This window comes from Natator depressus, chromosome 10, assembly GCF_965152275.1.
Source record: "Natator depressus isolate rNatDep1 chromosome 10, rNatDep2.hap1, whole genome shotgun sequence".
Classification (NCBI taxonomy): domain Eukaryota; kingdom Metazoa; phylum Chordata; order Testudines; family Cheloniidae; genus Natator; species Natator depressus.
In genome coordinates, this window is record NC_134243.1 from 83245298 (window position 1) to 83273258 (window position 27961).

The window sequence follows — 27961 nt, forward strand, 5'->3', positions numbered from 1 at the left end:
CCCCCCGCCCCCTCCGCCCCCCGGTCAGCAGCTTCAGCCTCCCCAGCCCGGACCCCCCTCACCCACCCCGCGGCAGGTTTCCAGCCAGACCCCAGCAGGCTCCAGCACCTGCCCAGCTACCCCACAACATGGGGCGGGGGAATGGGGACCTGCCACCAGAAAGAGATGGGACATGGAGAGGGTGGCTTTGTACCTCCCTGGGGGATCAGCAGAGACTCCTGCCACATCAGAGAAGCTGCAACCTGCCTCCTGGCCGAGCCGGTAGCATCGCCACCAAGAACGCAGCGCTCTCCAGCTGCAGCATCTGCAGTGCCAGGCTGAGCACTGGGAGCGGCCTGGGCCCACACGTGCCCCAGCCCCCACGCTTGGCCATTTGAAACATTATTTAAAACGCAGATTAATAAATAATGGAGGCAGCTGCTCCTGCGAGTCCGTCTGCATCCTGTGCAGTGTCCGCCCCCCAGCCCCAGCCCGAGGGGTGCTCCCTGCCCCGCCCCACCCAGGCAGGGGTGGTCTCCCAGCTCTCCCAGCCTTGCGCCGTTCCGGACGCTGCACGGCTGGGCTGCTCCTCTCCTGGCCGCCAGGGGTGCTACCCAAAGTGGATGCGGAAGGTGGCGATCTCCATGGGGTCCATGTGGATCACAGTGCTGTTCGGGGAGGCAGCGCCCAGCGGGTACATCAGTGTCAGCGAGGTGGGCTGCAGGAACCCCAGCTCCAAGCCGTGGAACAGGCTCCCAAGGGAGAACTACAGAGAGGAGGGGAGCGTGGGATGAGGGGCTGGCATCTCAGGCTGTGCCCAGCTTTGTGCTGGGGCAGGCCCCAGGCAGCTGGCATGGAGCCAGCACTGAAAGGCAGCCTTCCCTCACGGGGGGGCTGCGAGACTGGGGCCAGGATGTGACAGAGAGCCCTTGCCCCGCGAACACAGCCTAGCCTAGGCTCAAAGCATGCTGCTCCCTGTGGAAGGCGCCCCCTCATCACCAGTGCGCACAGCAGGAGACTCCCCCCACACCCACCCATACAACCTTTCCTCCCCGGCCTTGCCCAGGCCTGATCTGCAGCACCAGCGCGAGAGTGGGTCGGCTCCCAGGCTGCGGCGGGGGGGCACTAGCCGTGTCCCAGACCCACCTTGCCCTGGTGGGGGGAGACGGGGGAGGGGGTGTTACTGGCTGTGTCCCAGACCCATCTTACTCAGGTCGGGGGTGGGGGGGTAGGGGGTGTTATTTGCCATGTCCCAGACCCACCTTGCCCTGGCTGGTGGTGCAGTTGAAGCCCAGGTGTTTGGCCTCCAGGCCACAGTCGAAGCCCTTGCGGTGCAGGATCAGAGCCATCTCCGCCGAGGGCAGCGAGTCATCCTGGGACAGGGAAGCAGAGATGCATGTGACAGCCGCAGGAAGGTAAATGGATCATGGGGCTGAAACCAGGATGTTTGTGCTTGGATCTAACCTGATGCTCAGTGTGCTGGAATCCATTCAGATCTGGGCCCAGCTACCGCTGAGTAACGAGACAGTACCTGCTCCTGGTGCCCGGATTCAGGTCAAGTCACAGCACGGCTAACGTTGGGATTCCCTCTGAGACCTCTCCACTCGGCCCCCAAGAACTCCCTTGGCTCCAGCCTTCGTCACTCGGAGCCGCTATCTGGCATCCGGCAGAGCTCGGCTGAGATGATGAGACTCACGTGCGGGGGATGGATGCCCGGTCCAAGAGTTCCAAGTGCCACAGCACCGGTCCCTTTGTGTCACACACGTCTGTGACGAAGCGGGACTGTTCTTAATGTTTCCTCTGAATAGTGTGGGGGTGCCTCAGTTTCCCCTCTGCAGTTCTTAAGTATCTAGGTGGTGGGGTAAGGGTGTATGATCGTTGCAGAGCCCTAGAGGGAAGGTGTGTGCAGGGGTTTGGACACAGAGAATGGCCGACACCCTGTTTCCTGGCAACTGATGGCCTGGCCCTTCCCCCCTGCAAGGTGACAGTTAAGGGTTGAAGACAAAGAGATCAGGTGACCTCCTGGCCCTGGAAAGGGACAAAGCCCAGAGGAGGAGGGGCTGGAGAGAGTTTCAATTTGGGGCTGGCTGGGGTTAGGGTTAGGGTTGTGCAGATGGGGTTGTCTGGCTCACTGCCCCCCAAAATGGACCTGGTTGAGGGGTCCTGTTCTCTGTACCTACAAGCTCTGTGTTAGACCATGTTCCTGTCGTCTAATAAACCTCTGTTTTACTGGCTGGCTGAGAGTCACGTCTGACTGCAAAGTGGGGGGGCAGGACCCTCTGGCTTCCCCGGGACCCCGCCTGGGCGGGCTCGCTGTGAGAAGCGCACAGAGGGGCAGAGGATGCTGAATGCTCCAAGGTCAGACCCAGGAAGGTGGAAGCCGGGTGAGCTTCTTGCCCTGCAGACAGGCTGCTCACAGATAGGAGACTTCCCCAGAGTCCTGCCTGGCTTCGTAGGGAGCAGCTCCAGAGCATCGCCCGGGGACTCCATGACAACGTCTCACTGCAGTGGCTTGGGCTGAGTATGCCAAGGAACCGAGCCCGGTGCAGCAGGCTTGTCCACGCACTCTTTACCTCATCCCTACTTCCCTAGTTTAGCGTGTCCATTGTTATTTGTTTGTAACTGGTCCCCTGGGTGTTCTCCTTCTTATCTTAACTGGCTCAGACATTCTGTCTTTTTAGCCTACTGACCTAGTGACTTCCCTTCTTTAGCACAAACATCTGGTTTTCAGCCTCATGATTCATTTACCTCCCTAATTCCACCTTCCATGAAATGAAGTGTTAATTACTCATCAGCCCAAGGGATGGGTACAGCTGGGCAGAGGGCCTGACCCCAGGCCTGAGCCTGCTGGGATGATGGGAACAGACAGTCTGACCCGCCCATGCATGGTGGTGGCGCCAGCAGACAGGCTGCTGGGCTCGCTCCCCATGGGGCCGGGGCTCCTACCTCTGCCTGCAGCGTCCGCAGGTTGAGGATGTGGAAGTCACAGGGGACGGTGCCTGAGAAGGGCTGGAAGGACCTTAGGGCTGGGGGCGCTGGCTTCTCCTGAGTAACCGGCATCGCCAGCACCTCTGCGTTCAGGTGCATGGAGGTCATGTGACTCAGCAGAGAGGGGAAGCTGATTGGACGACTGTCCTGCACCTGCAACAAGAGCAACCAACTGAGTTGAGGGGTCTGGGGCAGCCCTGCCCTGCTGTCGGGCTGGTCAGACCAACCCAGAGGGTGAGGGAATTCCCTGGCAGGGATCCACATGGGGCTCCCCCCAAACACCCCAATGCAGGCAGTGGGGGTGGCAGGAGACCTGGGCAGCAGCAACACCCCTGGTCCAGGCAGCAGGGGCTGCGACGGTCACATCGGCTCTGATGAGGCAGGACCCCCCACTCCCTGCTTTGGGGGGACAAGGACTGAGCTGTTCAGGGCCCCCACTCCACCGCAGCTAGCCCGCCCCTCGGGCCAATGCTCCATCCCATGCGCAGCACACAGGCCTAATCTACTGCTGTCTACTGCTCAGGCTACCAGCTGGGCTACACAGGGACCGCGGCCCCAGCTACAGTCACCAGACAGCGCGGCAGCCAGCAGGTACCTCTCCGCTGCCCGTCCGGGGGCCGGAAAAGGGCCAGGCTCTGAACACGGAAGCCAGTTTGGAAAAGAAGCCGGAGCTCTGGGGAGTGACGGGGTGGGAGCAGAGGAGATGGGATGAGAACAGCGACAGTTGTAAGAGCTGTGTGGCAAAGTGCCATCGCCTAGCCGGCCCCGCGCAGCATTCGGGAATACTAGGCACCTGGCTGAGACTCAGCCCCCTCCCCCGAGCAGCACAGCAGCTGCCGCCTCCACGGCAGTGCGACCACTGCTGGGGTGGGATGGCACAACTGGTTCACAGCTGCACAGCACCGCTCCGCTACAGTCTGGGACAGGGAAGGAAGGGAAGCCCAGTCTCCAACCAACACCCCATGGTGACTCCGACAGCGTGCCCCTGCTGGAGGCAGCTGGAGCCACAGGACGCACCGCTCAGCATCTGCCCCCCAGCCGCAGCAGCTGGGCTCACCCCCAGGACCCCACGGCACGAGGCGACTGGAGCACCGGTGCAGCCCAGGCGGGGGGGGGCAGAATGGCCTGGCCTTCCACTGGCAGGGCTCCCCCTCACCTTGTTGGCCGTGGTGCGGCGCTCCAGCAGGAGGCGGAAGCGGTTGCAGGTTCGCTTGTTGTCCTTCAGCCCCTGGCCGAGGCCACGGTTGTCATCCTGCATGAGGCGCCGGTCCAGGATCACCTCCAGCTGGCCTGTGGGGCGCAGTGAGGGGCAAGGTCGAGCAGGGCCTGAACACACCTGGGCCCTTAACCCTTCCTCCCATGGAGAGGAGCCCCGACTGGGCCCTGCTGCAGGGCTGGGGCAGGGGGAGACACCCCGGAGAGAGGCCGCTCCAGGTCCAGCAGCAGCTGGGGCAGCAAATGGAAGAAGGGACATCTCTCTCCCAGAGTGCTGGGGGCAGGCTTCCCCTGAGACACCGCAGAGCGCAGGGGCTTCCCTCGCCTGGGAGAGTCAGGGCCTCGAGCTATCAGAAAGGCAGAGCTCTGCAGCACAGGCCCCTAGCACCGCCTTGGGGCAATGGGCCAGCACTGACGGCTGGGGAGAGCGCCCCCTGCTGAGCCCCCCACCCCACTCCCTGCAGCACAGCGCCCCCTAGCGCCGCCCTGGGGCCAGTGCTGACGGCTGGGGAGAGCGCCCCCTGCTGAGCCCCCCGCCCCGCTCCCTGCAGCACAGCGCCCCCTAGCGCCGCCCTGGGGCCAGTGCTGACGGCTGGGGAGAGCGCCCCCTGCTGAGCCCCCCGCCCCGCTCCCTGCAGCACAGCGCCCCCTAGCGCCGCCCTGGGGCCAGTGCTGACGGCTGGGGAGAGCGCCCCCTGCTGAGCCCCCCGCCCCGCTCCCTGCAGCACAGCGCCCCCTAGCGCCGCCCTGGGGCCAGTGCTGACGGCTGGGGAGAGCGCCCCCTGCTGAGCCCCCCGCCCCGCTCCCTGCAGCACAGCGCCCCCTAGCGCCGCCCTGGGGCCAGCACTGACGGCTGGGGAGAGCGCCCCCTGCTGAGCCCCCTGCCCCACTCCCTGCAGCACAGCGCCCCCTAGTGCCGCCCTGGGGCCAGCGCTGACTGCCAGGGGAGAGCGCCCCTACCCCACTCCCTCAGCAACCGGCTTTCCCTGTCCAGTTTCCCAGTTGCGACCAGCCTGGCCTTGCTTAGACTGGGAGCGGTGGTGAGCGCGGGGCTCAAGGAAACACGGCAGTCAGGCGCAGATGGTTCTGGGGCACAACCCCTCCACAGGAGGCCCAGCAGCCCCACTCACCACTGCGCAGGCTGGATACCCCCAGGGCCTGGGCCGTGTGCAGGGTCAGGCGGCTCTGCTTGTCCTGGATGTAGGCCATGGCTGGCATGGGGTAGAAGTTGGCCTGGAGAGGCAGCTTCTTCAGGAACCTGCGAGGCTGGATCTAGAGGAAAGGAGAGATCAGGATGTGCGGCACCTGGCTCAGCCCTGCTCCGAGCTCCACCAATGCCCTGCGTGCCACCTGGGGGCTCCCGGCAAGGCTGGCCCCCGGGCGGGGAGAGGCCCAGGAGGTGGGGGAGGGCGCTGTCCCAGGGACTGGGCAGGGGAGAGGCCCAGGAGGTGAGGGAGGGAGCTGCCCTGTGGGGCAGGGCTGGGAGAGGCCCAGGAGGTGGGGTACTGGCTCTGCCCTGGGGAGCAGGGCTGGGAGAGGCCCAGGAGGTGGGGTACTGGCTCTGCCCTGGCAGGGGAGATGCCCAGGAGGCAGGGAAGGCACTGCCCAGGGCTGCCAGGCACCTGGAAGCCGTTGAGATCGGTGAAGAAGGTGTCCTCGCTGGCGATGCTGGTGCTAAGGCGCAGGGCCATCTCCTTGTTGACGTGGTCGCGGATGTCCACCAGGCAGGACACATCCAGGGACAGGCCCTCCACCCCTGCAAAGCAGAGGGCTGAGTTCACCTCACCCACCCCCGCCAAGCGGAATGCCGGGGACCCCGCTGACGGCCAGAGACACAGCGCTCTGCCCAGCCCCCAGCTCCCGGAGCGCAGCACAGCCCGCCCTGCGCTGCCCTCACCTGGCACGTTGTAGAGCCGCACCACCTGCTGCACATGCTGGTAGTAGCTGGCCACCTCCGAGAAGAAAGGTCCCTCGGTCACCCGCACCACGGGCGGCTCCCTGGGGGCATAGGGCTGCGAAGGGAACAAGGGCAGCCTGACGCAGGTGCAGCAGGCACGAGGGAGGGGAGGTATAACAGCCTGGAACCCTCTGCCTCATCCCCTCGGTCCCACCCGCCCTCCCAAACCCCCCTCCACCGGCCTCAGCGCCCAGCTGCTCCTAGGGCCCTGGGCCCCTCCATGTGCCCTGTACCTTGGCGTCGCCGTCCGGCAGGAAGAGGTAGGCCCCACTCTTGTCCTTGGCGCTCCTGGTGCCATAGATGAGGAACTCACTGCTCAGCTTGTGCTCCTCCCCGGCCCGCCGGACGCTCTGCAAGGAGGCAGGCCACGCAGGCGGTGAGCGCGTGGGTGCCAGGCATGCTGCCTCCCGCCCGCCCCCCTGCTCACCTGCAGCAGGCCGGTGAGGCCCGAGAAGCAGGCCTGCATGTGCTGGTTGTCCAGGCAGAAGTCGTCGGAGGTGGCGGGGACCACGCGCACGGGGAAGACCTCGCGCGGGCGCACTGGCAAGTCACGCCCGTGCAGGTGGAGACGCACAGACGACGTGAGCGTGGTGTGGCTATCGAACGACTTGTACAACTGCAGGACGCTGAGGCCCAGTGCTGGCAGCCGGGTCATGATGGACACCTGCCAATCAGAGGGGAGACGTGAGTAGGACCCCTGCCCCCAGAGCTCAGCCCTGGGAAACGGAAACAGCACTCACCTCGGGGAGCGGGTGTGACGAAGTGGGAATGTTCTTAATGTTTTGTCTGAATACTGAGAGTGTGGCTCAGTTTCCCCCATGTGTTACTCAAATGTCTAGGTGATGGGACAAGGGTGTGTGCTCGTTGCAGAGACCCCTAGAGGGCAGGTGTGACTGCCTGGGCACAGAAAATGGCTGACACTGTGGCCCCGGCTCATCCTCTGCAAGAATCAGCCAGAGGTGTTGGAGAACAAAGCGAGAGGCGGAGACCAGGCGACCTGTTTGCTGGGGAAAGAGACAAAGGCCAGAGGAGGGGCACACTAGGCATGACATATGCCGGGCTGCGGGAAACTGGTCAGTCTGCGGCTGGGCCCAGGGTTCTGGGCTGGGGATTCCCCCCCACCCCATGATGGACTTTGCTGAATGTTCGTAAGTTCTGTGCTAACAGGATCTGTCCTATGCTGTGTTCCCAACGACTAATAAACCCGTCGGTTTTCTGTGCTGACTGAGAGTCACTGCTGACTGCAGAGTCGGGGTGCTTGGCACACTGGGGCCATGGAAGGGTTCCCCAGGTGGACTCACGGTGCGGGGGGGGGGGTGAGGGGGCTGGGGGTATACAGAGTGAGGTGTTCACGGTGCGGGTGGGCACAGTGTGTCTAGTAGGTTTTGCCCGCTTCAGGGCGTCCCCAGTGGGGCGGGGTGAGGCTGCAGCCCTGTCCCTTACCTGGTAGACATCGGGCACCATGTCCGTGGCTGAGCTCCACTGGGCGCTGAGCTGGACGGCCAGGGGCTGCCCCTCCTCGGAGAGCACGCGGACGCGCGGGGAGCTCACCAGCAGTGAGATGACACTGAGCCGCTCCTGCTCCAGCGGGTTAAACAGCACCACGAACCTGCACGGGGACAGCACTCAGCCACGGGGCAGGGCCTGGCCCCAGCCCATGATGGCCCTGATCCTCGACGGCCCCCAGCCGCCAACAGACGCCAGCCCTCGATCCCCAACGGCCCTCAGCCCCCAACGGCCCTCAGCCCTCGATCCCCAACAGCCCCCAGCCCCCAACGGCCCCGAGCCCCTGATCCCCGACAGCCGCAGCCCCCGATACCCAACAGCCCCCAACGGCCCCCAGCCCCTGATCCCCGACAGCCACAGACCCCGATCCCCGACAGCCCCCAGCCCCCAACGGACCCCAGCCCTGATCCTCGAGAGCCCCAAACCCCTAGCTCCTGACAGCTCCCAGCCCCCAATTCCTGACGGCCCCCAGCCACCAACAGCCCCCAGCCCCTGATCCACGATGGCCCCCAGCCCCCAGACCTGATCCTCGAGAGCCCCCAACCCTTGATGGCCCCCAGCTCCTGAAAGCTCCCAGCTCCCAATCCCTGATGGTCCCCAACCCCCGATGGCTCCAAGCCCCCTATCCCCGATGGCCCCCAGCCCTCAACAGCCCCCAATATCCGATGGCTCCCAACATCCCCAAGCCCCCTATTCCCGATGGCCCCCAGACCCCAACAGCCCTGATCCCCAACTGCCCCAACCACCCCAAGCTCCCTATCCCTGATGGCCCCCAGCCCCTGATCCCTGTTGGTCCCCAGACCACGATGGCCCCCCACAGCCTCCGACCTGATGGCCCCCCCCAACCTTTGGCTCCTGACAGCCCCCCACCCCCGATGACCCCTCCAACCCCTAGCACTCGACAGCTCCCTGACAGCCTCCAGCCCCCAAAGGACCCCAACATTGGCAGGCTAGAGTGAATAGAGCGCTTAGCCACAGGGGCAGGCCTGGCCCCCAGGTCCTCCAGGACAGAGCGAACATAGGCAGGGGCCCCTCCCTCCAGCCAGCTCCTGCCCCAGCCCGGAGTTGTGGTGTCCTTGTCCTGGGCAGGGGCCCGTCCCCCCAGCCAGGCCGTGCCCCAGCCCGGACTTGGGGTGTGCACACCCTGGGCAGGGGCTGGGCGGCTCCTACCTAGGCGATGTGTCCAACTTGATGACGGTTTTCTCAGGCAGCGAGTCCTGGTTGAGGCGCATGTCGTCCTGGCAGAGAGGAGCTGAGTCAGCGCCATAACGCTCCCACGCGGGCACCCCCAGCCCCTGCCAGCCCCAGGACCCCTCCAGGCAGAGGGGCAGAGACAGGGAGTGGGGCAGGCCCCCACCATGCAAAAGGGCAGCAGAGAGCCGCTCCTGGGGAGCGCCCTGATGGAGGGGGTCACCCCCCGAATGCAGGCAGGTGCAGGGCAGTAGAGCTGAGGGCTGGGGTTGGGGCTGGAGTATGGATCAAGGCAGGGAGGTTGGAGTCAGGGATGTGACTGGGGCTGGAGTCAGGGCAGCGGGTCCGGGCTGAGGTCAGGGCAGCGGGGCCAAGCTGGGGTCAGGGCCGCGGGGCCAGGCTGGGGTCAGGGCAGGGAGGCCAAGGTCAGGGCCAGGCTGGGTCAGGGCCGGGCCGGGGTCAGGGCCGCGGGGCCAGGCTGGGGTCAGGGCAGGGAGGCCAAGGTCAGGGCCGGGGCTGGGGTCAGGGCAGCGGGGCCTGGCCGGGGTCAGGGCAGGGAGGCCAAGGTCAGGGCCAGGCTGGGTCAGGGCCGGGCCGGGGTCAGGGCAGCGGGGTCAAGCTGGGCTCCGGGCAGGGAGGCCAAGGTCAGGGCCGGGACCAGGGCGCAGGACCGGGCTCACCGTGCCAAGGAAGGGCCCTGCGGGGTCGTAGCGATAGGCCTCCTTGTCGCCCAGCACCAGGTAGTGCGCGGCGTTGCTGATGACACGTTTCAGGTTCACCAGGGAGTGGAGCAGCCTGGGCAGCCGGGCCGGAGCCGCGAGGAAAAGGCAGAGAGAGAATCAGCGTCACCCCTCCCCCGCCAGCCCCTCCCCCCCAGGGACCCCCACCCGGGCAGAGGTTCCCCCACCCAGCTCCCCCAGCCATGTCTGGGTTCTTTGGAGCTCTGCACATTCCCGTGGCCCAGGGCTGTACCTGACACCGTAATCCACCACGACGGCCTCTTTGGCGGTGCCCGTGATGGCGTCATGGTGCTGGAAGAGCCCCAGGGCACGCCGGGCCTCGGTCAGCAGGGCGTAATCCGAGAGCGGGTATCTGCTGTCCAGGCCAGCGTGCCGGGCGTGACTCAGCGCCAGGCTATACAGGACCTCTGCACCCCTGGGCAGACACAGACCCATCAGCCACAGCTCCTCCCCATGCACACCCCTCGCCCTGCGCCCAAACCCCCTCACCCTGCGCCTGAATAGCCCCTCGCCCCGCCCCCGAATCCACCCTCACCCTGCACCCAAATATCCCCTCACCCCGCCCCCGAATAGCCCCTTGCCCGGCTCCCAAATTGCCCCTCACCCTGGCCCCAAATCCCCCTTGCCCTGCGCCGAAACCCCCTCGCCCTGCCCCCGAATATCACCTCACCCCGCCCCAAATCCCCCTCGCCCTGCACCCGAATGTCCCTCGCCCTCCCCCAAATACCCACTCACCCTGTGCCTGAACCCTCTCGCCCTGCCCCTGAATCTTCCTCGCCCTGCCCCCAATCCCCATTGCCCTGCCCCCAAATCCCACCTTGTCCTGGCCCTGAATTCCCCTCACCCTTCCCCCGCATCTCCCTCACCCTGCCCTCGAATCCCCCTTGTCCTGAGCCTGAATCCCTTTCGGCCTACTCCCGAATCTCCCCTCGCCCTGCCCCCGAATCCCCCTCACCCTGCCTCTGAACGCCCTCGCCCTGCTTCCAAATCCCCCTTGCCCTGCCCCCGAATCCTGTCCCCCTTAATCCCCCTTGTGCCCTGAATCTCCCTGTGACAGTGCCCCCCATAAGGCTTTATGGAAATATGCTTATGAATGTATATATGACATAACTGGAATATGTTCTATGCTACATATGCCATGTAACATATCTATGTAAAGGTTATGATCTACTGAATCTGTTCATCCTATTTGTATGCAGGTATCATTTTTGTATTCCAAGTTATGAATATTGGCCGTGTACTGGCTTGATTTGTAAATAACCTTAGTAGAGCATTTGGTCAGTTCCTGGAGAAAGGAATTCACTAAGTTAAGTGCCCAATTAAGAAGCACTTAAGGAACAATAAAAGCGGCAAAGAGTCCTGTAGCATCTTACAGACTGACGAGGGTGAATACGTCACGCACCCAACGAAGTGGGTATTCACCCACGAAAGCTCATGCTCCAATCCGTCTGTTAGTCTACAAGGTGCCACAGGACTCTTCGCTGCTTTTACAGATCCAGACTAACACGGCTGCCCCTCGGATACTTAAGGAACAGTGCATCTTGGAAGGCTCCAGTCCACATAAGAAGTCTTCCTGGAGACATTCAAGATGCCAGGTGGGCAATGGCTGCTGTCTGTAAAACTGTGAGTCATGCATGGACATGTGACTGGCCAGGTGACTCCAGAACTCCATCTTGGAGCTGGACTGTGCATAGGCGAGAGGAGGGGGTCTCCTCCCACAAGAGAAAGTCTATTTTAGCCCGTGGGAGACCCCTCCATTTTGTCTTCAGCTGGCTAAGGAGATAGCCTCTCCACCCCCAAGGCTACCTGAAAGAAACTGGAACAAAAGACAGTAACTACAGGGGGTGTGAGTGATTGCTGGACCCGGACTAGAAGGAGATCAGTCTGTAAAAGGAAGCTTACTGGAACTGGTGAGGTTTTGTCTGTATTCAGTTTTATTAGACATAGACTGGCGGGTTTTATTTAATTTTGCTTGGTAATTCACTTTGTTCTGTCTGTTACTACTTGGAACCATTTAAATCCTACCTTCTGTATTTAATAAAATTACTTTTTACTTATTAATTAACCCAGAGTATGTATTAATACTTGGGGGGGGGGAACAGCTGTGCATATCTCTCTATCAGTGTTATAGAGGGCGAACAATTTATGAGTTTACCCTGTATAAACTTTATACAGGGTAAAACAGATTTATTTGGGGTTTGGACCCCATTGGGAGTTGGGCATCTGAGTGTCAAGGGCAGGAACACTTCTGTAAGCTGCTTTCAGTTAAACCTACAGCTGTTAGGGGACGTGATTCAGACCTGGGTCTGGGTTTGCAGCAGGCTAGCGGGTCTGGCTCAAACCAGGCAGGGTGCTGGAGTCCTAAGCTGGCAGGGCAGGAAAGCAGGAGCAGAAGTAGTCTTCGCACATCAGGTGGCAGCTCCCAGGGGGGTCCTGTGATCCAACCCGTCACACTCCCCTCCCTTGAAATCCCCCCAGCTGTGTGCCCCGAGTTCCAGCCCACCAAGCCCCTGCCCCCATCTGTCCCACCCCCAAACCTGTCACTGACTGCACTCTGCTCCTTCCAGCCCAGCCTCCTGCCCTGCCCCCCACTCCCGCCCATTCCCAGACATCTGCCCCAGCCCCATGCCCTCACCGGAGATGGGCCTCCAGCACGCGGTCCAGGCTCTTGTAGAAGGGCCGGGAGGTGTAGTAGCCCGTCCAGTAGTGGTCCTCCCGGTCTGCATAGGAGAAGAAGTCTCCGCTCAGCACGGGGAAGCCGGGCGGCTTCATCCCAGGGACAATCCCGGTCCTCTTGGAGAGAGCATCAAAGTAATCGGAGAGGGTCCCGAACTGCGCCTGCAGGGAGAGCGTGGCCCCATGCCGCCCATGAGCCAGGTGGGGGCCCCCGGTGCCAAGGAGAACACCCCACTCCGGGACTGCCAGGGGCTAGGAATGGGTGACAAGGGATGGATCACTCGATAACTGCCCTGTTCTGTTCATTCCCCTGAAGCACCTGGCATTGGCCACTGTCAGCAGACAGGACACGGGGCTGGATGGACCTTTGGGCTGACCCAGACTGCAGGCAGCCGAGGGCCCAGGACATTAACAAACCAACAGAGCACCTGGAAAGCAGGTACATTGACAAGGCCAGAGTTCTGACAGCTACACTGTGGGGAGGTGTCCCCCATATCCCACCTCAGGAGGTGGGTGGGGCTCCCCAACCCCCCATCCCATGGGGGATGGTGGGGCTCAGCATATCCACAGGGGTGGGTGGGGCTTGTTGTAATAAATCATAGAATCACAGAAGATTAGGGTTGGAAGGGACCTCAGGAGGTCATTGAGTCCAACCCCTGCTCAAAGCAGGACTGACCCCAAACCGTGCCTACAAACGTACTCACTTGTGAGCCTCACTGTGGGAAGTGGCTAGAGGCTGCTCCGGGGTCCCCGTAACCTGCAATCACGCTGTGCTGGGGCGGAGGGAGCCAGCTGGTAGCCAGCCTGCACTAGTGCAAGCCAACTGGCCTCCCAACAGAAGTCCAGGCCTAGTCAGCGGGAGACGCAGGGAACCAGAGCCAGGGTGTGGAAATGGGGCCCAGCCAGTGGACAAGAGGGGAGGCCGGGCCTTGCACCCCGACCCTTGGTCCCTGAGAAGAGGCTCCGGGGAGGGCGGGCTACCGGGGGGAACAACTGCTGACTGAAAGGAGGGGCAGGGGCGAGCTTTTCCATCCTGGCCCCCAAGACGTGCTGTGCTTCCATCACCCTGAGCCTGGGACATGTCCTGACCGGGCCAGGCCAAGACAAGGCCACGCCCACCAGCTCCAGCTCCATGCCAACCACTGCCTGGCATGGCACTTTGTCACCCCTCCCGTGTGCCCTTCTCCTTCCCCACCATATTCCTTCTCTTCCCTGTCACTCCCTTTTCCTGCCCCTCTAATGGGTCTGGCTTTGCCGGCCCAAGCTGTGTGTCTTGCAGCGCTGCCGTGAGCCTGGGAACAGCCAGAGGCATGGCCTGCCAGCTCAGCACTGGGACAGATTTGCCAGGTCTCAGCATGGCTGCGCGCTGGGCTGTTTCTCCAGCAAGGAGGCTGCATGGGCGAGCTGGCGCCGGAGCCAGAGGCTCCGTTTCCAGGATGGACTGGACTTTCCTCTCCCTGGCTGTTTGGCTGGTTTGGCCTTCTAGGAAACGGGCCCAGAAAACGACAGCACAAGCACCACTGCAGCCCAGCTCAGCCAACGCCTCCTCCCGGAGGGGACCCGGCCTGCCTGGGGAGCGCCTGGCGGCTGTCCGACAAGGGGCCTGCCTTCTGAAGCCACACAGCGCCAGCACCGGGCACGAGGGATGCTGCTCCAGGGAACTCTTCCCATTGCAAATGCTTTGACGGGGTTTTCCTTCTTCCTGCACCTTTGGTAGAAGGGGCCAGGCCGTTCAGTGGGGCGCATGCCTGGCACTGAGTGGGCAGAGGGCTCCCTAGGCCAAACCCCAGGCCTCATTTAACCCTGTTTAACGCTGGACAGTGACAGGGTCGTGCTAGCACTTGTGACTCTTCAGGCCCATATATTCCATCAAGACCAATATAATTCCCTGTACCCCCTGGCATCCTCCAGGGGGCAGCGCTCCCCCCCTCACACCCCTGGCATCCTCCAGGGGGCGGGGCTCCCCCTCACACCCCTGGCATCTCCCAAGGGGAGGGGCTCCCTCCTCACACCCCCGGCATCTCCCAAGGGGAGGGGCTCCCCCCTCATTCACTTTGTTCTGTCTGTTACTACTTGGAACCACTTAAATCCTACCTTCTGTATTTAATAAAATCACTTTTTACTTATTATGAGTATGTATTAATACTTGGGGGGGGGCAAACAGCTCTGCATATCTCTCTATCAGTGTTATAGAGGGAGAACAATTTATGAGTTTACCCTGTATAAACCCCGGGGCTCCCCCTGCATCCCTGACATCCCCCAGGGGGCGGGGCTCCCCCCACACCTCCGGCCTCCCCCAGAGCGTGGGCGGGGCTCCTCTGGACCCCCCCAGCCCCTGCCAGCTGCAGCCCCTTTGGGAGCCCGGTGCGGTACCTGCACGTGCAGGCTGGGGTGGGCGTTGAGGAAGTCGAAGAGGCGCTGGTAGTTGAGGAACTGGGCGTCCCACTCCTGGGGCTTGTCGTAGCGGAAGTCGTCTCCCAGAGGCACCAGCAGCACCTTGCTGCGGAACAGCTTGGACTTCTTGCGGTACTGGTCCAGCAAGAGGTGTGCCCTGCGGCAGAGCAAGGCGAGAGGCCTCAGGGAGCAGAGCCAGCGGGCGCAGGCAGCATGCCCCGGAGCCAGCCAGGAAGGCTCAGACTCTGAGGCCGAGTGGTGGGGCGCAGCTCACTCACCGTTCGGCCACGTTGGCCTCAGTGATGGCTCGGGGGGGCACCTTCCATGGACAGTTGATCCTGCCCCCAGGCAGGCGCTTGAAGTCAAACTGGCAGCAGATCTTGGGGTCAGGGCCGCAGGTGTGGGGCACGTCGTAGCTGTAGAAGGGCATCATGTGGCAGAAGATATCAGTGCTGGAGTCGGGGTCTGCAGAGAAGCAGCCAGCTGAGTCGCTGTGCCCACCCTGGGTGCCGTCTGCCCCTGCTTGGCTGCTGTGCCCCCCAGGTCCCACCCATGGCACTCTGGAAGGGCCCCCAGCCCAGCCAGGAGGGGGAGCCCTGCTTCAAGTGCCACCAGAGCCAGGAACGGCGGCAGCGGGGCCATGGCCCAGGGAAGGGGAGCCCCGCTTGCCCACACTCCAGGGCAGGACGGGGCAGTCGCACCTGAAGGACGCTGGGACCCAATCACACACAGGGTGGGAACAGTGGGGGGCCTGGCAGGGCAGGCTTGGTTCAGTGCCAGAGGCCCCCAGAGACCCTCAGGGACTGGGACGGGCGGGAGGGGCCTGCTCCTCAGTCAGAAGGCCGCATGTGAGCAGGGATCACTGCACCGCCAGGAAAGAGGGCAGCAGCGTCACCCCATACCCACCCCCAGCCCCAGGCAGCCCCTCCCCCCACACCCACCCCTAGCCCCAGGCAGCCTCTCACCCCACCTCTGGTCCAGGCCCCCTCACCCCAGGTCTGTCTCCACATGAACTCCAGGTTGTGAGTGGCAGCGAAGTGCTTCTTGATGGCGTAGTGCACCCTCTGGATCAGCATGCTGGTCAGGTTGGCGCGTCTCAGCAGATAGGGCATGGTGGCGCTGTGCCCAAAGGGGTCGACAGCCCAGCCAGACCGCGGGGTCACACCTGAAGGGAGCACCAAGCGAGGCTGGGTGGGGCGGAGCTGGTGGCCCCTCCCTAAGGGTGCGGCCCCAGGCGTCGGCAGCACACCCAGCCCCAGAGCCCCCACAACCCCTTGGCCACGGTCACAGCCATGAGGAGACAGGGCAGGGCGGGTCTGCACTGGCCCGGCCCCCCGTCACTCACCGATGTTCTTCTCCAGCCACTGGTGCCCCTCGATCAGCTGGTCAATCATGGCGAAGTAGTGGGAATTGGCCTCGTCGGGCATCACCCAGCCGCCCGTCACCATCTCCAGCTGCCCATTGCCAACCAGCCTGCAGGGGGCACCAGAGAGTCGGGCCAGCGCCCCGCCCCACGGCCAGCACCCCCACCCCAGGGCACCTCCTGCAGGCACACCCAACAGCCAGTGCCCCATCCCACGGCCAGTGCCCCCGCCCCACGGCCAGCGCCCGCCCCATGGCACCTCCTGCAGGCACACCCAACAGCCAGTGCCCCATCCCACGGCCAGCGCCCCCGCCCCACAGCCAGCGCCCCGCCCCACGGCACCTCCTGCAGGCACACCCAACAGCCAGCGCCCCCACCCCACAGCCAGCGCCCCCCCCCACGGTCAGCGCCCCCACCCCACAGCACCTCCTGCAGGCACACCCAACAGCCAGCGCCCCCACCCCACAGCCAGCGCCCCCCCCCCACGGCCAGCGCCCCCGCCCCACGGCACCTCCTGCAGGCACACCCAACAGCCAGTGCCCCATCCCACGGCCAGCGCCCCCGCCCCACGGTCAGCACCCTCAGAGCAGGCACTGTGTCTCCACTGGGTGCCCAGGCTGGGGAGAGCGGGCGCGGTGCCTGTCCACGGGGTGCAGGCTGTGGCCCCCCATACCTGCGCACCGCAGCCCGTTTCTGGGTGCTGATGTTGTCCCACCACTTGGAGAAGAAGGAGATCTCAGACCAGATGAAGCGGCGGCGCGGGTCCTCCTGCAGTTTCAGCACCATGCTGTTCAGGATGTGCTGTGTCTGGTCTGCGTAGTACTTCTCAAAGGTCTTGATCCAGCCTGCGCAACAAGCACAGGGCGGGGACTGAGTGCGGAGCCCTGCCTGCGGGGGCTACGTTCCCTCTAAGCCGAGTGGCCACTCAGCAGCCTATTAAGTGCCGTGCAGGCGCTCAAGACCGCAGCGGGGAGAGATTCCTCTCCCCCAGTCCCAACCCAGCCTGGCCCGGACCTGCTGCAGCTTGGGGAGAGATGCCCCTCTCCCGGGCCCTGTGACACTCTGTACCTCGGGGGAACACCCTGCACCCCCATGTTCATCCTTATAATACGATTGTGTGGTATCCAATGCAAAGTTTGTCAGGTCGGGTGTCTTCAGAAGGCTCATGATGCACGCAGCATTGTTGTCACAGTGATGTGATAGGTTGTAATCTCATGAATATAGTTATGAGGCTGAAAATGTGTCCTTATGGCTTAAAACAAGCCCAGGCAAAACTCTCCAGGAGTAGAGGGGCAGTTCACACCCCATCAGGGCATGAATGGGACAAACCCAGCCCAGCCTCACAGGAGCAAAGGACACTGGCCTAGGCAGCAACAAAGGATCTGTTGGACTCTTGAGGGAGTCACCCCCTTACCTCATCGTAGTCCCAAACTGACCAAGGGAATGCTCACCTGATTCTGAAGGGGTGGGGGGAGGGAAGCCAAGAGGGCAGAAAGAATATGATAAAAGGGAGAGACATTTGCCATGTTCTTCTGCTCTCTTCCACCTCCACCTACAGACATCACCACCAAGTGACTGAAGCACTGATCAAAGGGGAGAGCCTGGCTGAAAGGCAACCAGCCAGCCTGTGGTGAGAAGCATCTACATTTGTAAGAGCTCTGAAAGTGTTAAGATCAGCTTAGAATGCGTTTTGCTTTTATTTCATTTGACCAAATCTAACTTGTTGTGCTTTGACTTATAATCATTTAAAATCTATCTTTGTAGTTAATAAATCTGTTTGTTTGTTCTACCTGAAGCAGTGTGTTTGGTCTGAAGCGTGTCAGAGACTCCCCTTGGGATAACAAGCCTGGTACATATCAATTTCTTTGTTAAACTGACAAATTCATATAAGCCTGCAGCGTCCAGCGGACAGAACTGGACACTGCAAGACTGAGGTTCCTAGTCTTGTGTCTGGGACCGGAGACATTGGCTAGTGTCATTCGGTGGCACAATCCAAGCAGTGGCTGGCCAAAAGGGCTCACTCACGTAGCTGGGAGCAGCTTCCATGCCAGAGGCTGTGCGTGACCAGCCCAGGAGTGGGGGTTCTCACAGCACAGCAGGGTCAGGCTGGCTCCCAGAGTTGAGGATTGGAGTGACCTAGCAGATCACCGGTCCGGATAACACCAGGGGAATGTCACAGTGGGGTAAAAAAGCCCCTCTCCCAGGCCCAACCTAGCCTGGCCCGGACCTGCCACGGCCAGGGGAGATGCACCCCCCTGCCCCAGCCCAGGGGCTGCTTTGGGGAGAGAGATCTGGGGGGAGTCCTCTCTCCCCATTCCAGCTCTGGGGAAGCCTGCACCCCAAATCCCTCATCCCTAACCACAGCCAGAGCCCTCACCCCCCCGCACTGCAACCCTCTGCCCCAGCCCTGAGCCCCCTCCTGCACCCCAAACCCATCATCCCTGGCCCCACCCCAGAGCCTGCACCCCCAGTCAGAGCCCTCACACCCCTGCACCCCAACCACCTGCCTCACTCCTGAGCCCCTTCCCACACTCTGAACCCCTCGGCTCCAACCTCAGCATATGAATTTAGTTATGTGCACCAATATGGAGGTGATGTGTCACACATCACCTCCATATTGGTGAACAAAACAAAATTCATTCCACACATGGGTGGGAAAAACTAGAGGGAACACTGCTGAGAGGCCAAAGGGCTGTGTCTGGGACCCTCCGTCTGTGCGGCCTGGGGACCATGCCTGGGACCCTTCGTCAGGGGATTCCCCGCAGCTCAGCTGAGGGCATTAAGCCCAGGGCCAGGCTCCAAGGCCCCAGCCTGCTCCATGGGCCTCACTCACCTGGATCGTTATGGGAGTGTGGCACCACAAACACCTGCAGGGGCTCCGTGTCCCACTCGTGGGGCTCGTAGGTAATGTCAAAGCCCTGCTTCCACACGCCGCCGTCCTGGTTATCAAAGGGCAGCACCGAGGCCACGGCCAGCATCTGCAAGACCAGGGACAATGCTCAGTGGGAGCAGCAAGACTGGGGCCTCCAGGCCGCCAGCCTCAACCCCAGTCCCTGGCACCAGGCCCCCAGGACACCAGCTGTGACAAAGCGGGACTGTTCTTAATGTTTCCTCTGAATAGTGTGGGGGTGCCTCAGTTTCCCCTAGGCAGTTCTTAAGTATCTAGGGGGTGGGATAAGGGTGTATGATCGTTGCAGAGCCCTAGAGGGCAGGTGTGTGCAGGGGTCTGAACACAGAGAAGGGCCGACACCCTGTTTCCTGGCAACTGATGGCCTGGGCCCTTCCCCCCTGCAAGGTGAGAGCTAAAGGGTTGGAGAACAAAGGAATCCGGTGACCTCCTGGCCCGGGAAAGGGACAAAGCCCAGAGGAGGAGGGGCGGGAGAGAGTTTGAGTTTGGGACTGGCTGGGGATATGGAGTGAAGTGCAGACGAGGTTGTCTGGCTCACTGCCCCCCAAAATGGACCCGGCTGAGGGGTCCTGTTCTCTGCACCTACAAGCTCTGGTTTAGACCATGTTCCTGTCGTCTAATAAACCTTCTGTTTTCCCGGCTGGCTGAGAGTCACGTCTGACTGCGGAGTTGGGGGGCAGGACCCTCTGGCTTCCCCAGGACCCCGCTTGGGTGTACTTGCTGTGGGAAGCACACAGAGGGGCAGAGGATGCTGAATGCTCCGAGGTCAGACCCAGGAAGGGGGAAGCCGGGTGAGCTGTGTGTCCTGAAGACAGGCTGCTCCCAGAGAGGAGACTTCCCCAGAATCCTGCCTGGCTTCGTAGGAAGCAGTTCCAGAGCATCGCCCGGGGACTCCGTGACACCAGCCTCAGCCCCAGTCCCTGGCACTGGGCCCCCGGGACATCAGCCTCAGCCCCGGTCCCTGGCACCGGGCCCCCGGGACACCAGCCTCATCCCCAGTCCCTGGCAGCGAGCCCCTGGGATGCCAGCTGCATCCTCCACCACTGGGATGCCAGCCCCATCCTCAACAATCCCAGTTCGCACCCCCAGGACGCCAACTCAGCCCCTGCACTGGAGCCATCTCTAGATGGTCAGCGGTGAGGGGCTGCACCAAGAGACAGACATTGCTCCTGCCCCAGCCCTCAGTGAGAGCACAGGGTGTGGCCCCAGATATCTCAGGTCCCTGTCCCCCAGCCCCTCGCCCCCCACAGGGGGCTCCCTCTCCAGTCCCCCAGCCCCTTGGGCCCCCACAGGTGGCTCCCGCTATGACTCCCCTGCCCCTCAGCCCCTCGCAGGCAGCTCCCCAGCCCTTCGCCCCCCCACAGGCAGCTCCCCCTCCAAGCCCAGATATCTCAGGCCCATGCCCCCCACAGGCGGCTCCCGCTCTGACCACCCAGCCCCTCGGCCCCCTGCAGGCAGACCCCCCTCCAAGCCCCCCACCCTTCAACCCCCTGCAGGTGGCTCCCCCAATGACGCCCCGGCCTTCAGGCCCCCACAGGGGCCTCCCCCTCCAACTCCCCAGCCCCTTGGCCCCCCACAGGGGGCTCCCCCTCCAAGCCCCCCACCCCTCAACCCCCGCAGGCGGCTCCCTCTCCAAGCCCCCAGCTCCTTGGCCCGCCACAGTGGCTCCCCCTCCCGCCTAGGCCCCCGGCCCTCGCTCACCTGCAGGTCTGGCTTCTGGCCCCCGCTCCCCAGCGCGAACTGGCAGTCCTGTGGGGAGATGGAGAAGAAGCTGGGCCGGCTCTCGGGTGGCAGCACCCAGGACCCGTTGGGTGTGTGGTAGGGCAGCAGCACCGGCTGCCCCTCCGCGTGGGCCGTCAGCTCCAGCACCGACTCCTTGATGTGGCTGATGATCTCGTGGTTCTCCTCCAGCAGCTGCTCCAGCTGCTCGATGCGGTTCTGCAGCACCGAGATCTGGCTCTGCAGGTCACAGACACGTGGTGAGAGCAGCGCCCCCACGCCCCGAAATGCTGGGGGAAACTGCCCATCCATCGCCCACGAGGCACCGCAGCAGCTCCAGGGGACGCAGATTCACACAGCTGCAACCCAGAACTAACAGGGTCCCTGGCCATTTGCCCAAGTCGCTCTTTTTCCGCAGAATGTTTGGGGTTCAGTGACCCCCCCATTTTCCAGCAGAGAGCAGTGAGAGCGAGGGCCCATCGGGGCTGCCCGGGGGGGCCACCAGTGCAGTAGCTGCTGGACTGATGGCCTGGCAGTGCACTCTGCAGGGAGCGGGCCAGGGGCTCAGGAGGGGGGGCTCCCCCTCCCAGTCAGCATGAGGGGGCCTGCCACGCAAGGAGCAGAGTCAGAGCTCAGTAGGGAGCGCTCTCCTCTTGTAGACCCCATTGCCCTAGGGCAGCGCTGGGGGGGTGCTGGGCTGTTGGGAGCAGGCTGGGGCACTCAGCAGGGAGCACTCTCCCCTGGCAGTCAGTGCTAGCCCCTGCACCCAGGGTGGCACTAAGGGGGCTGGGTGCACAGGTGCAATCTCAGACAAAAAGCATGTTCAGTAAATCTGGGCAGGCAGCTGGCGAATGCCAGTCAGCCTCCCAAAGCCCCCTGCAGGGCCACCCAGACAGGGAGCCACCAGCACTCCCCTGCCACAGACTGCCGCTGACCAACTGCTGCCACGTCCCACCCCAGAGGTGGCTGCATGTCAGTGGTGGGCAAGCAACCCTGGAATAGACTTGACCCATGCTTGGTGCACAACCCTGGGACATTTCTTCCCCCGGGGGTCCAGGTCCCAGGGAGCTGAGATTCTGAGGCCCCTCAGCACTCGGCCCCCCCCAAGCTGCCAACACGCAGCCGGGTGAGCAAGGGGGGCTCCCCCGCAGGCACCATGGGAGGTGATCGCAGAGAGCCCCAGCCCCACTCCTCGTCCCCTGGGTGCCAGGGCCACTTACCCGCGGGAAGTTGCCCCCGCTCTGGTGCCGGGCAGGGTCGTGCTGCACTCGGTCCAGCATCAGGTAGAGGGAGAAGACGGCCACGCAGAAGATGGCAGCTCCGCACACTGTCACCTGCTTCTTCAGCTTCATCCCGGGGCTACGAGGACCCACCTGTCACCAAGTCAGCCAGAGAGCTAGGTCAGGGCCCAGTGCCAGGCCCCTCGCCCCCCACTGCGGCCAGCCCCCCCCAGACAGACCCCCAACTCCCACTTGCACCAGCCCCCCAACCGGCCCCTCGCCCCCCACTGCGGCCAGCCCCCCCCAGACAGACCCCCAACCCCCACTTGCACCAGCCCCCCGACAGTCCTCTCACCCCACACTGAGGCCAGCCCCCGCCCCAGACAGACCCCTAACCCCCTTTGCACCAGCCCCCACAACAGGTCTCTCGCCCCACACTGCAGCTAGCCCCCCGATGAGCCCCACACCCGCCACTCCAGCCAGCCCCCGCAGATGGAACCCCAAACCTCCCTTGCACCAGCCCCCCAACAGGCTCCTCGACCTCACTGCGGCCAGCCCCCCCCAGACAGACCCCCAACCCCCCTTGCACCAGCCCCCATGACAGGCCTCTCCCTCCACACTGCAGCTAGCTGTCTGATGAGCCCCTCACCCCCCACTCCAGCCAACCCCCCAGATGGACTCCCACTCCCCACCTGGGCCAGCCCCTCAGCAGGGCTGGAGGGTCCTGAGGCCCCACAGGGGGGTCCTGAGGCCCCACAGGGGGGTAGGGGGCCCATGGCAGAGTCTGAGCGCACAGGGAGGAAGATGAAGGCCTCAGCCCTGGCTGGGCCGCCCCACACCCAGCACCCCCCGGGCTCCCAGCGCAGGCCGGGCCGCCCCACACCCAGCGCCCCCCGGGCTCCCAACGCAGGCTGGGCCGCCCCACACCCAGCGCCCCCCGGGCTCCCAGCGCAGGCCGGGCCGCCCCACACCCAGCGCCCCCTGGGCTCCCAGCGCAGGCCGGGCCGCCCCACACCCAGCGCCCCCCGGGCTCCCAGCGCAGGCCGGGCCGCCCCACACCCAGCGGCCCCCTGGGCTCCCAGCGCAGGCCAGGCCACCCCACACCCAGCGCCCCCCGGGCTCCCAGCGCAGGCCGGGCCGCCCCACACCCAGCGCCCCCTGGGCTCCCAGCGCAGGCCGGGCCGCCCCACACCCAGCGCCCCCTGGGCTCCCAGCGCAGGCCAGGCCGCCCCACACCCAGCGCCCCCTGGGCTCCCAGCGCAGGCCGGGCAGCCCCACACAAAGTGGCCCCTGGGCTCCCAGCGCAGGCCAGGCAGCCCCACACCCAGCGCCCCCCGGGCTCCCAGTGCAGGCTGGGCTGCCCCACACCCAGCGCCCCCCGGGCTCCCAGCGCAGGCCGGGCCGCCCCACACCCAGCGGCCCCCTGGGCTCCCAGCGCAGGCCGGGCCGCCCCACACCCAGTGCCCCCCGGGCTCCCAGCGCAGGCCGGGCCGCCCCACACCCAGCGCCCCCCGGGCTCCCAGCGCAGGCCGGGCCGCCCCACACCCAGCGGCCCCCTGGGCTCCCAGCGCAGGCCGGGCCGCCCCACACCCAGTGCCCCCCGGGCTCCCTGTCCTGCCCGGCCCACAGCGACGGGCGGCGCCAGCGCTGCTCACAGACTCAGCTGGGGGATGGGGGAGGCCGGTGGGGCCCAGCCGGGAGCCTGGCAGGCTGCGGGGCACACACAGGAAGCCCGTCTGCAGCAGGTGGGTGCCGGAGCCCCTGCCCCACACTGAGCAGAGCATGGCTGTGGCCTGGTTACCCTAATCCCCCCGGCGCTGGAGCCGTCCGGCGGTATTTTTAGCTGTGAAGCCTGGGACGGTGCCAGGAGCTGGGCAGGGAGCTGAGCGTGAAGTACACCCTGCCCTGCACAACCCCCAGCCGGGCACACGGCACGGCCGGCCAGGACACCTGCTGCCCAGCCACGAAGGGCACTGGATCCCCTCCGCCACTGCACTGCCACACCCCTCCCCCTAGCTCCACCATATCCCCTTCCCTCACATTTCACCACTATGCCCCTTGCCCACACTGCACCACCACACCCCCCTCCTCTTACCAGGCTCCCTCTAACCAAATTCCCACTAGGATGAAGGCACAGATTTGGGGGGGGGGGCGGGGAGAGGATTAACCCCCGGGGCAATTCAGCTGGAGTGGGTTGATCCTCTGCAAAAGCTACCCTCTTGCTTAGCCGGCCAGCTGGGCTGGGTGCAGGGATCACTGGCGAGAGGCTCCGGCCTGGGCCCTACAAGAGGGCAGACTAGCCAGTCCCAGTGCTCTCTTCTGGCAGTGCAATCAGCCTCTGGGGCCAGCATGAGCTCTTGGGCAGGTCTCCTGGGGCTGGAAAAAGGGACTGACCAATGCACCTGCCCTGCCATCTGAGCCAAGAGCTGGCGTCCAGTCTGGCACGGGAATCATCCAGGAGGCCCCCACCCAGCCATAGGGCAGCAGCCAGAATAAGGCAGAATCCAGCCAGATGGAAGAAATTGCTCCCAGCCCCCCCTCAAGGCATTGGGCCAACAGCAGGAGACGCTGAGCGCACCTGAGGTGGGGCAGCTAGGCCCTGCCCAGCCTGGCTGGTGGGCCTGAAACCCCCAATCCACAACACACAGCAGCTGTCACCGGGAGGCTCCAAGGGCTTCCCTCGCCCATTCCCACTGCACACAGGGGCCCAGCTGACACACTCAGGAATTTGCACAGCCCCCCCCAGAGAGGAAACCCAGCTCTGCTGGGATGGGGCTCACCAGCTCTCTGAGCTGAGCGACTCGTGCCCTGGCAGCAGCCAGCCCCATTGTGCTCTCTTCCCAGCCACACACCACAGCCAGGGGAGCCTGGCACCATCCCTGCACTCCCGATGCCAACTAGTCACCAGCTCTGCCCAGGGACGCACAAGCTGCTCCTGCCTCGAGGGGCTGCTGCTAGGGCTGAGCAGCCAGCCCTGGGTGGGGGGTGATATTCCAGCCAGACTTAAGCTCTCTGGGCACCTGGAGGGCCAGGGCTCAGCTCGGCACTGGGCAGAGGCAGGAAGTCTGGAGTGGGAGCAGGAGGGAGCGTGGAACAGGCAGAGTGCAGGGTGAGAATGGGGGACGTGGCAAGGGCCCTGGAGAGGGTGAGAGGGCTCAGTCTAATCTGGAAGCCCGTGAAGGGGCTCAGATGGGTGGCTGGGGTCAACACACAGGCGAGCAAGCTGGTGGAAGCACCGGCTGCCTGGCTGCATGGGAGGGAAGGAGATTATAGCTCAGGCCATGAAGCAGCTGCTCAGGGATCTCTCTGAGGGCCCAGGGGATGGGACAGGCTGGCTAAGCCAGTAACTAACAGCAGCCTAGCAAAGCCGGGGAGAGGGTGATGGGAGGGGGTCCCAACCCGGCTCCTGCAGAGGAACTGGTAGCAATGGGCTCTGAGGTTGTGTCAGGAAGTGGACACAGGGGAACCAGCTGCCATCACTTATTTGGCTTTGCAAGGCCTTTGAGCTAAGCTGTCCTGGCGCAGAAAGTGGCCCGACAGGAGTCGAATGTGTGAAATGGTCAGTTTCCTTCCTGGCCACCGACTGCCAGTGGGGGCCGCACGGTTCTGTGCTTGGCCCGTGGGCTCCCACGTTTATTACGGCCCTGCATGGGGCTGAGCAGTGGGGGAAGAACTGATGGACGACACAGTTACTGGAGTTTGTTGGGAGCAGGGGGATTGTGAGGCACGGCAAAGGAGGGTCACACGAAGTAATGTGCAGTGCCTACGCCCTATGATTCGAAAGGCCCTGCTCTGTTCATTCCTGCTCAGGGGCCTGGCACCGGCCAGTGTTGGCAGACAGGACGCTGGGCTGGATGGACCCTGGGGCTGACCCAGTCTGGCTGATGTGCTGTTCTTAAATGAAGGGTATGAGCCCAGGACAGGCACCTGGGCTCTGAGCCCCCAGCCGGGTGAACCCCTGCAGTCAGAAGAGCAGAGATGTCTGGGCGCTGAGGAATGGGATGGAGAAGAACCTAGTGCCCTGGTGCCTACAGGTCTCTGGAGGCCTCCCTGGGTCCGGGGCGCAGCAGGGGTCCCCCAGCACTGCAGGGGCCTGGACAAACTCCCCTCTGGAGAGGCTGGGCTGAGACCCAGAGAGGGGCCCGCAGAGCGCAGGGTCTGGGGCCGCGACAAGGGGCGCTCGGGGACACTGCCGGGGCTCCAAGGACACCCTGGTTCCCAGCCTGCGCTCGGCGGAGCTCGGCCGCAGGGCGCGGCTGGGGCCGGGTCCCCAGGCTACGGGAGGGAGGGACGTGTCTCCAGGCTGACCGGGGCGCCCAGCTCCCGCTGCGCGGCACGGCCAGGGACCCGGCGCCCGGCGCTGCGGCTTCAGGGTCCCGCCCGGGCTGGCGCTGCGGCTGGCGGGGCCGATCGGGAGCTGTCCAGCCGCACCGGGCCCGGGCCGCCCAGAGCCCCGGGGCCCCTGGCCGCACCCCGGGGCCCCTCCGCCCCCGCCCGGCAGCGCAGCCCGCGGCGCCAGGTGCGAGGCGCGGACCGGGCCGGCTCCCCCTTACCTCCGGCTGCGGCAGCCCCGGGCCCGGTCCGCTCACATCCTCCGCCGGGCCGGGCTCCGATCCCCGGCCGCCGCCGCTCCTGGGCCGGCCGCGGCCTCTCCGGCAGCCGCCGCCTCCGCGCCCCGCGCTGCGCCGGCTGCTGGGACCGGGCAGGAGGCTGCGAGCCGGGATGCGCCCAGGCCCCTCCCCCGGCTCCTTCCGCCCGCCCCCGCGGCTCCGTCCGCCCCCCCCCCCGCTGTCTGTCCTTCCCCCCCAGCTGTCTGTCTGTCCGTCCCCCCCCTCCCCCAGCTGTCTGTCCGCTCCCCCCTCCCCCGGCTCTGTCCATCCGCACTCCCCCCGCACTGTCTGTTCATCCGCTCCCCCCTCCCCCGGCTGTCTGTCCGTCCTCCCCCCCTGCTGTCTGTTTGTCCATCTGTCCCCCGCAGCTGTCTGTCCGTCCACCCCCCCCCCACTGCTGTCTGTCTGTCCGCCCTGCCCCGCCCCCATCCCCGGATGTCCATCTGTCCCCCGTCCCCTCCCATAAAATCATAGAAGATCAGGGTTGGAAGGGACCTCAGGAGGTTCTAGTCCAACCCCAACTAAATCATCCCAGCCAGGGCTTTGTCAAAAACCCTAAAAACCTCTAAGGAAGGAGATTCCACCACCTCCCTAGGGAACCCATTCCAGGGCTTCACCCCCCTCCCCGTGAAATCGTGTTTCCGAATATCCAGCCTAGACCTCCCCCCCTGCAACTTGAGACCATTGTTCCTTGTTCTGTCATCTGCCACCCCTGAGAACAGCCCAGCTCCATCCTCTCTGGAACCCCCCTTCTGGTAGCTGAAGGCTGCTGTCAAATCCCCCCTCCCTCTTCTCTTCTGCAGACTGTTGTCTGTCTGTCCTCCCCCCCATCCCCTCCCCCTGCTGTCTGTCTGTCCATCCCACTATCCCCTCCCCCTTGTCTGTTTGTTCCTCTCCTTTCTCTCCCCTGCCCCCCATCTGTCCATCCTCTCCCTGTCGCTATGTCTGTCCCTACACCCGTGTCTCTATTTTCCCCTCTCCATTGGCCTCTCCTGCTGGGGCATGACACTGGCACTGACAGGTGCTTCCAGGTGTGTGTGGTGCCAGGGACTGGTTACCCCAGAGCCATGTCCCTGTGCTGTGGGACCAGCAGGACCCAGCTGGGCTGCACACCTCCAATTCCCCTTCCCCCTCCCCCAGCTGGGCTGCACCCCCCAACTCCCCTTCCTCCTCCCTGGGGTGGGCTGCACCCCCCCAACTCCCCTTCCCCCTCCCCTGGCTGGGCTGCACCTCCCCCGCACTGGGCTGCACACCTCCAATTCCCCTTCCCCCTCCCCCGCACTGGGCTGCACCCCCCAACTCCCCTTCCCCCTCCCCCGCACTGGGCTGCACCTCCCCTGCACTGGGCTGCACACCTCCAACTCCCCTTCCCCCTCCCCCGGCTGGGCTGCACCCCCCAACCTTCCCCCCCCTTAGGAATTGCATGGTGCTTGCTGCACATCTGGGCACAGATCACTGCCAGCACAGCTATTCCGCTGCGGGCTGGCTGTCCACA

At 64.3% G+C, this 27961-nt stretch overlaps 1 protein-coding gene across 1 annotated transcript; it reads right to left on the reverse strand.

Moving 5' to 3' along the window:
- Nucleotides 1-115: 115 nt before the first annotated feature.
- Nucleotides 116-26505, reverse strand: MAN2A2 (mannosidase alpha class 2A member 2). The gene is made up of 23 exons (XM_074964845.1): nt 26410-26505; nt 21857-22009; nt 20619-20876; nt 18843-18987; nt 16683-16854; nt 15992-16119; nt 15638-15811; nt 14925-15111; nt 14626-14803; nt 12212-12414; nt 9809-9991; nt 9517-9631; nt 8816-8883; nt 7583-7748; nt 6567-6803; nt 6373-6489; nt 6080-6194; nt 5805-5938; nt 5313-5454; nt 4124-4257; nt 2926-3120; nt 1242-1352; nt 116-745 (listed from the first exon to the last, which is right to left on the reverse strand). The coding sequence occupies exons 2-23, from the start codon at nt 21986-21988 to the stop codon at nt 590-592; spliced, it is 3450 nt and encodes a 1149-aa protein (XP_074820946.1). The 5' UTR covers nt 21989-22009; nt 26410-26505; the 3' UTR covers nt 116-589.
- Nucleotides 26506-27961: the final 1456 nt, after the last annotated feature.

Excerpts from the sequence above, each read along its gene's own strand:
- MAN2A2 (XM_074964845.1), bottom strand. The coding sequence starts at position 21,988 with ATGAAGCTGAAGAAGCAGGTGACAGTGTGCGGAGCTGCCATCTTCTGC. Across the intron at positions 15,812-15,991 it reads GTGGCTGGAGAAGAACATCG|GTGTGACCCCGCGGTCTGGC; the intron begins GTGAGTGACGGG and ends TGCTCCCTTCAG. Across the intron at positions 9,992-12,211 it reads GTGCTGGAGGCCCATCTCCG|GGGTGCAGAGGTCCTGTATA; the intron begins GTGAGGGCATGG and ends GTGTCTGCCCAG.